This window comes from Nicotiana tomentosiformis, chromosome 11 (assembly GCF_000390325.3).
Source record: "Nicotiana tomentosiformis chromosome 11, ASM39032v3, whole genome shotgun sequence".
Classification (NCBI taxonomy): domain Eukaryota; kingdom Viridiplantae; phylum Streptophyta; class Magnoliopsida; order Solanales; family Solanaceae; genus Nicotiana; species Nicotiana tomentosiformis.
Genome location: NC_090822.1, coordinates 3,557,224 through 3,565,470, shown reverse-complemented (window position 1 = coordinate 3,565,470; position 8,247 = coordinate 3,557,224). Strand labels below are relative to the sequence as shown.

The following is an 8,247-nucleotide window of genomic DNA, read 5'->3' as shown; positions in this document are numbered from 1 at the left end:
CTCTCAGCTTTTCATAGAGAAATTTCTGCCTATCATATTCAGAGAGGAGCGTCACCGTCAGTTTGAGCGTCTCCACCAGGGCAGTATGACTATGACTCAGTGTGAGACCCATTTTGTGGATTTGGCCCGTCATGCTATTCTTCTGCTTCCCACCGAGATAGACAGGGTGAGGAGGTTTATTGATGGACTTGCTCATCCTATCAGATTGCAGATGGCTAAAGACACTAGGAGTGAGATTTCTTTTCAGGCGACTGCTAATGTCGCCAGACGATTTGCACTGGTTCTTATTCAGGGAGGTCAGGGGTATGAGAAGAGACATCTTCATTCCGGTGAGTTCAGCAGTGCCTCATCTAGAGGCAGGAGTACGTTTGGTAGAAGCCATCCTCCTAGGCCGTTTCATTCAGCGCTCCAGGCATCCCACAGTGCCTCAGGTGGTCGTGGCCCTCAGATGCATTATTCTGACCAGCTAGCCTACAGTGCACCACCAGCTTCTATTAGTGCCCCTCCACTCCAGAGTTATCAGGGTGGTTATTTAGGTCGACATGGTCAGTAGTCACAGCAGTCGAAGTTATGTTATGCTTGTGATGATCTGTGGCACATTGCTAGATCTTACCCTCGGGCAACGGGTAGCTCACAGTATCAGAGTTCTTGTGCCATGGTTCCGACACCAGTTGCTGCACCACCTTCTCAGCCAGCCAGAGGCAGGGGTCAGGCAGCCAGAGGTAGAGGATAGACTATTAGAGGTGGAGTTTCGGCCGTTAGAGGTGGAAACCAGCCAGTTAGAGGCGGTCCAACGGATGTAGTTCATGGTGGTGGGGACCAGCCCCGGTGTTATACTTTTCTAGCCATGCCTGAGGCTGAGTCCTCTGACCCTGTTATCACAGGTAATGTTTCAGTTTACATTAGAGATGCTTCAGTTCTATTTGATTAGGGATCTACTTACTCCTATGTGTCATCCTATTTTGCTTCTTATTTGGTTGTGCCCCGTGATTCTTTGAGTGCTCCTATGTTTGTGTCCACACCAGTGGGAGATGCTATTATTGTAGATCGTGTTTATCATTCGTGTGTGGTCACCATTGGGAGTCTTGAGACTGGTGTAGATCTGCTACTTCTCTACATGGTTGATTTTGATGTCATATTGGGTATGGATTGCCTGTCACCTTATCATGCTATATTAGATTGTCAGGCCAAGACGATGGCTTTAGCCTTGCAGGGGTTGCCTCGATTAGAGTGGAGAGGAAATCTTGTCCATTCTGCCAACAAGGTTATCTCTTATGTGAAGGCTCGACATATGGTCGAGAAGGGGTGTCTAACTTATTTGGTTTATGTCCGCGATTCTAGTGCGGAAGTTCCTTATATAGATTCGGTGCCGGTTGTTCGTGAGTTTCCATAGGTGTTTCCTGCAGACATGTTGTGGATGCCACACGAAAGGGATATTGATTTCTGCATTGATTTGGCTCCGGGCACTCAGCCTAATTTCATTCCGCCATATTGCATGGCCCCGCTAGAGTTGAAAGAATTGAAGGAGCAGTTGCAAGATTTACTTGATAAGGGCTTCATTAAACCTAGTGTGTCGCCCTGTGGTGCATTTGTGTTGTTTGTGAAGAAGGCAGATGGATCGACGAGGATGTGTATAGATTATCGACAGTTGAACAAAGTCACCATCAAGAACAAGTATCCATTGCCGATGATTGATGATTTATTTGATCTCCTTCAGGGTGCCAAGGTGTTTTCAAAGATTGATTTGAGATATGGCTTCTATCAGTTTAAGATTAGGGCATCCGATGAACCTAAGACAGGTTTTCGGACTCGGTATAGGCATTATGAGTTTCTAGCGATGTCATTTGGGCTGACAAATTCCCCAGCAACATTCATGGATTTGATGAACTGGGTGTTCAAACCTTACTTGGATTCCTTTGTGGTTGTGTTTATTGATGATATCTTGATCTACTCCCACAGTCGAGAGGAGCATGAAAAGCACATTCGAATCGTTCTTCAAACTCTGAAAGATAGCCAGTTATATGCTAAGTTCTCAAACTGTGAGTTTTGGTTGAGTTCAGTTTCTTTCTTAGGTCACATTGTATCAACATAGGGCATTCAAGTGTATCCTAAGAAGATTGAGGCTGTTCAGGACTGGCCTAGACCCACATCAGCTACACAGATCCGTAGTTTCCTGGGTTTGGTCGGCTATTACCGTCGATTTGGGGGTTTTCATCCATAGCAGCCCCGTTGACCAGATTGACCCAGAAGCATGCCCCGTTCAGGTGGTCAGACGAGTGTGAAGTGAGCTTTCAGAAGATCAAGACTGCTTTAACTACGACACCGGTGTTGGTGTTACCCACAGGTTCAGGATCTTATACAGTATACTATGACGCGTCCCGTATTGGTCTGGGTACGGTATTGATGCAGGGTGGCAAGGTTATTGTATATGCTTCACGGAAGCTAAAGGTTCACGAGAAGAATTACCATGTTCATGATCTAGAGCTGACATCCATTGTTCAGGCGCTGAAGATTTGGAGGCACTATATTTACGGCGTGCCATGTGAGGTATTCACTTATCATCGGAGCTTGGAGTATTTTTTCAAGAAGAAGGAACTCAATTTGAGGCAGAGGAGGTGGCTGGAGCTATTGAAAGACTATGATATCACCATATTGTATCATCCCGGGAAGTCCAACGTGGTGGCTGACGCTTTGTGTAGGAAGTTAGTAAGTATGGGTACCCTTGCATATATTCCAGTTGGTGAGAGACCTCTTGCATTGGATGTTCAGGCCATGGCCAACCAGTTCGTGAGGTTAGATATTTCTGAGCCCAACTGTGTTCTAGCTTGTACTATTGCTGGGTCTTCTTTGTTTGAGCGCATCAAAGATCGGCAGGATGACGATCCTTATTTACTTGTCCTTAGAGACACAGTGTGGCATGGGGGTGACAAGCAGGTTACTGTTTGAGATGATAGAGTTTTAAGGATGGAGGGTCGTATTTGTGTGCCTAATATGGATGGACTTCGTGAGTTGATCCTTGAGGAGTCCCACAGTTCCTGGTATTCTATTCATCTGGGCGCCGCCAACATGTATCAGTACTTGAGGCAACATTATTGGTGTAGGCGAATGAAGAAGGACATAGTTGCCTATGTAGTTCGGTGCCTAAATTGCTAGCAGGTAAAGTGTGAGCATCAGAGACCTCGTGGTTTACTTCAAAGGTTAGATATTCCTGAGTGGAAATGGGACTGTATCACTATGGATTTTGTTGTTGGACTACCACAGACTCAGAGGAAGTTCGATGCAGTTTGGGTTATTGTGGACAGGCTGATTAAGTCAGTGCACTACATTCTTGTGGCAGTTAGCTCTTCCTCGGAGTGGTTGGCAGAGATTTATATTCGAGAGATCATCCGTCTTCATGGTGTGACCGTGTCTATTATTTCTGATCGAGGTTCGCAGTTTACCTTGCACTTTTGGAGGGCAATACAGCGGTGAGTTGGGTCCGCGTGTTGAGTTGAGCACAACATTCCATCCTCAGACGGACGGGCAGTCCGAGCGTACTATTCAGATCTTGGAGGATATGCTACGCGCTAGTGTTATTAAATTTGGAGGATCGTGGGATCAGTTCTTGCCCCTTGCAGAGTTCGCTTACAACAACAGATACCAGTTGAGCATTCAGATGGCTCCCTATGAGGTATTATATGGTAGGCGGTGTCGGTCGCCAGTTGGGTGATTTGAGTTGAGAGAGGCTCAGTTGTTGGGCATAGACATAGTACAGGATGCCTTGGATAAGGTAAAGATTATTCAGGATCGACTTCGCACAGCTCAGTCCAGGCAGAAGAGTTATGCCAGCCGTAGAGTTCGTGATGTTGCATTCACGGTCGGAGAGAGAGTGTTACTTCAGGTATCACCCATGAAGGGTGTAATGAGGTTCGGAAAGAAGGGCAAGTTGAGCCCTAAGTATATCAGACCTTTAGAGATTCTGGAAAGAGTGGGAGAGGTGGCTTACAGGCTTGCGTTGCCACCCAGTTTAGCAGTTGTTCATCCGGTATTCCATGTTTCCATGCTTTGATAGTATCACAGTGTTCCGTCCCATATATTAGATTTCAACTCTATCCAATTGGACAAGGATTCGACTTACGAGGAGGAGCCGATGGCAATTCTAGCCCGACAAGTTCGACACTTGAGATCAAAGAGTTACCCTTCAGTTCGAGTGCAGTGGAGCGGTCAGCCTATTGAGGTAGCTACTTGGGAGTCTGAATCCGATATGCGGAGTAGATATCCCCACCTTTCACCAGCCTAGTTACTTCTCTATGTCTGTTCAAGGACGAACGATTATTTTAGAGGTGGGGAATGTGATGACCCAAAATGTCATCTTATGGTTTAGAACTCGAATCTGCGATCTTAAGCCTTAAAAGTCTCATTTTGACCATCCTCAGTTTGCGTGCGCAGTCTGGACAGGCTTACGAAAAAGCTTTGATGTTAAAAACTAATGAAAATAAGAATTTTTTCCTTAAAAGTTGATTTTAGTTGACTTCGGTCAACATTTTTGGTAAACGGGCCCGGATCTATGATTTGACGGTCCCGGTAGGTCCATATCAAATTATGGGACCTGGGCGTATGCCCGAAATCGAATTCGGAGGTCCCTAACTTGAGTTATGAATTTTTTATATGAATTAAATGTTTGGAAATTATTTGTTTTTAAGAATTGATTGATATTTGGCATTGTTAGTATCGGGCCCGTATTTTGGTTCCGGAGCCCGGTACAGGTTCATTATGATACTTAAGACATGTCTGTGAAATTTGGTGAGAAACACAATTGATTTGACGTGATTCGGACGTCCAGTTGAGAAAATATAAATTTTAAAGTGTTCTTGATAATTTCATATGATTTGGTGCTAAATTTAGAGTTCTAGGTGTTATTTTGGCGATTTGATCAGGCGAGCAGGTCCGTATGATATTTTTAGACTTGTGTGTATGTTTGGTTTGGAGGCCCGATGTCTCGGGTGAGTTTCGGATAGGCCACGGGATGTTTTGGACTTAGAAAATCTGAGATTTTAGCTGCAGTAGCTGTTCTGGTGTGCCGTTCTTTGCGTTCGCATAGGTAGTGTCGCGAACGCGAAAGGTAAAATGGGGCAGGGGAGTTTTTTTCTTCGCGAACGCGTAGTATTGGGGGTGGTACCCTTTGCGAACGCGATCTGTCTCACGCGAATGCGATAGTCTAAGGGACTTGGGGGATAGGAGTCATGTTCTTCTACGTTAACGCGTCCACTGGGTCGCGAACGCGAAGGCTTGGGGGGAGCTACCTTATGAAAACGCATAGATAGACTAGCGAACGCGAAGGCCTTAGGCCGTTGTGCATCGCGATCGAGGCAGGCTTTTCACGAACGCGATGAAGTCTTGTCCAGTGACTTAAAACATACTCCAAACACGGGTTTAAGCCATTTCTTCAACATCTTGCAAGAACCAAACAGGTAGAGGCTATTTTCAAGAGACAAGTTCTTCCCCAAAGTGATGGTAAGTGATTCTAAACCATTTTCTTTCAATTATCCATTACATTTTATGATTTATCAACCTAAAATCTAGAGTTTTCATGGTAGAATTAGGGGTTAGGGTAGAAACTAGGAATTTCGAAAATTTGAGGACGTAGACCCCAATTTGAGGTCGGATTCCAAAACTAATTACATATTCGGGCTCGGGGGTGAATGGGTAAAAGTATTTTGGTCCGAACCACGGGTTTTGACCAAGCGGGCCCGTGGTCGATTTTTTGACTTTTTGGAGTAAAATTTGGGAAATTTAATTTATGAAATATAATTTATTCCTTTAGAAATATTTGATATTATTGAGTCATTTTTGAATATATACGAGTGGTTTGGAGGTGAATTCCAATGGAAAAGCTGTGATTAAGCATTAAGTTACCTTCGCAGCGAGGTAAGTGTCGTGTCTAACTTTGGCTTGAGGGAATAAGTATTAGGTGTTCATTTGATACGTGTTTGGTTGTTAAATACGATTTATAGGTGAGGTGACGAGCATCTATGCATCTTTATCGAGACATAGCATGCGGGTGAAATTCTATTCTTGTCAATTTTGTAGCCTTAAATTCTACTATCCATTCTTAGCGGGTTATTTGAAATATTAGGTTACTCATATCTGGTTTCATTGAGATTTGGTAACTTTCGAATATTGATTAAAGGTCGAGATTACATTGTGCTATTAATTATGGGCAAAACACTGTTCCCTTTGTGATACTCTTATTTATCCGTTGTTATTGATTCTGTGATTGGTGAGGATGAGTGTAAAGCACGAAGGGTGATGTCGTACATGCTTTATTTATATTGTGAGGAAGAGTGTAAAGTACGAAGGGTGATGCCGTGCATGCTTTATTTATATTGTGAGGAAGAGAGTAAAGCACGAAGAGCGATGCCGTGTATATTAAAAGAGTTTTAATGCACGAAGGGTGATGTCGTGCCGTTCTATTTATTTATTTGGTGAGGTTGAGAGTAAAAGCACGAAGGGTGATGCCGTGCAGTTTTTCTTTGCTGTTTTAATTGCTTAGTTCGTTTAAGGATTTTCTGTTTAATTCTGTCTTTTCATTATTCTCACTCTTTATGTTGTATTCACCACTGTACGTTCCCTTCCCATTATTTCTGCGTTATTTCTATATTTACCGTTGTTGCCACTACCATGATTATATTGTTCAGGTTATATGTAGGTGTCTTGTCTTAGCCTCGTCACTACTTCGCCGAGGTTAGGCTCGACACTTACCAGTACATGGGGTCGGTTGTACTGATGCTGCACTCTGCACTTTCTGTGCAGACTTTGATACCGATTCGGGTTGATCCAGATTTTTTGCTATTGGTCCGCTATCCGGAGACTCAAGGTAGATCTGTCGGCGTTCACAGATCTTGAAGTCCCCACCTATCTTTTCTGTTCTACGGTTTCTTTCATTGAGACAATTGTATTTCTTTCAGATTATTACTTGTAGTAAATTCTAGAATGCTCGTGAATTGTGACTCCAAATCCGGGTGGTAGTAATTTATACAGTTTTATGATATTCCGCACTTATTATATTTTATCTTACTTAATTATTGTTTATTATTGAATGGAAATAAGAAATTGGTTAAAGCACTCACTTCAACTCTTGTCCTGCAGTGTATGACTAAGCCTAAGGTTTTATCGAGGTTAAGGTGTATAATTTTCTGTAACCTATTTGAGAACTTCATTAATAGCGTGTAACCACAGTCTAGTATCCATGTTTAAGAAAAAGAATTTGGCAACTATTACATTTGCTAATGAACTTGTTGTGCAGCTTCATTTTGCTTCTCCAAGCTAAAAGACTACTTTTGAATTATTTTTTGTTTTTTCTCGATCATAACAGAGAAAAAAACTCCATTTCATTGTTTGCACATCCATTTCTCTTGCCTATTGTTCCATCTAGTTGTTTCTGCTTATAAATGTTAGGTGAGGGAGTTGGCTGAATAAGAATCTGACGGTGATGGAGTCTTCAAGATGTTTTTTCACATTATATTTCATCTTTTTAACACATTGTTTTTTATAATTTCAGGTCATACAGTCTGATATTTGATAATTTAGCGGGTGAAAGATTTCAATATTATGAAAAGTTGCGTAAATTATTTGAAGACTATCATTCGTCAGGATTAGTTACATAATAGCATTAGCTATTTCGTGCAAACAATATAAGTTTATATTTTAAGTTAATGTGATGTTGATATTTTTTATTAGTACTTCGTTTTGTTTGTTAAGATTTAGTGAGATATATTATGTTTTCTTGGATTATTATTGATACATTTTGTTGTTTGGATAATATTTTGGACGAATGTAGTAACTGTATTAATGTTGGCTAAATTATTTCCATTACAGCATGTGACTTTTAGCTCTAATTTTAGCTCTAAGTATCCCAAAACAATTACAGTTAAAGATACAAACTTTTAGCGGCAGTTATTTTGAATTTAGTGGCTATATAAAAGGACGCTAAAGGAGCATAATTAGCCGTTTTTGGATTGGATTTAGCAGCCATTATAATCGCCGAAAACAATTGCCGTTAAAATTAATGGTTTGTAGCGGCAATAAGTCATAGTAGCTACAATAAGTATTGTTCCCCTAGGAAGAGGTATAGTAGCTCTTCAAGAGCCTTCAATTAAATTACTACTACCATAGATTATAGTAACATCTTCCCTACACATATTTAGATGTGAGAAATATTTTTTCTCTTTGAATATTGTATGTGTCGTACGTGAATCAATTAAACAA

At 41.8% G+C, this 8,247-nt stretch overlaps 1 protein-coding gene across 1 annotated transcript; it reads left to right on the top strand.

The window, feature by feature from the left end:
• Positions 1–211: 211 nt before the first annotated feature.
• On the top strand, positions 212–3,471 carry LOC138900995 (uncharacterized). Its single transcript, XM_070188720.1, has 6 exons — positions 212–545; positions 1,026–1,264; positions 1,394–1,609; positions 1,718–1,799; positions 2,345–2,934; positions 3,157–3,471. The coding sequence occupies exons 1-6, from the start codon at positions 212–214 to the stop codon at positions 3,469–3,471; spliced, it is 1,776 nt and encodes a 591-aa protein (XP_070044821.1).
• Positions 3,472–8,247: the final 4,776 nt, after the last annotated feature.

Coding starts and splice junctions, on each gene's coding strand:
- LOC138900995 (XM_070188720.1), top strand. CDS start 212: ATGGCTAAAGACACTAGGAGTGAGATTTCTTTTCAGGCGACTGCTAAT. Junction 546..1,025: donor TGGTTATTTAGGTCGACATG/GTCAGTAGTCAC, acceptor TGTCCACACCAG/TGGGAGATGCTATTATTGTA. Junction 1,800..2,344: donor ATCCGATGAACCTAAGACAG/GTTTTCGGACTC, acceptor TGTTACCCACAG/GTTCAGGATCTTATACAGTA.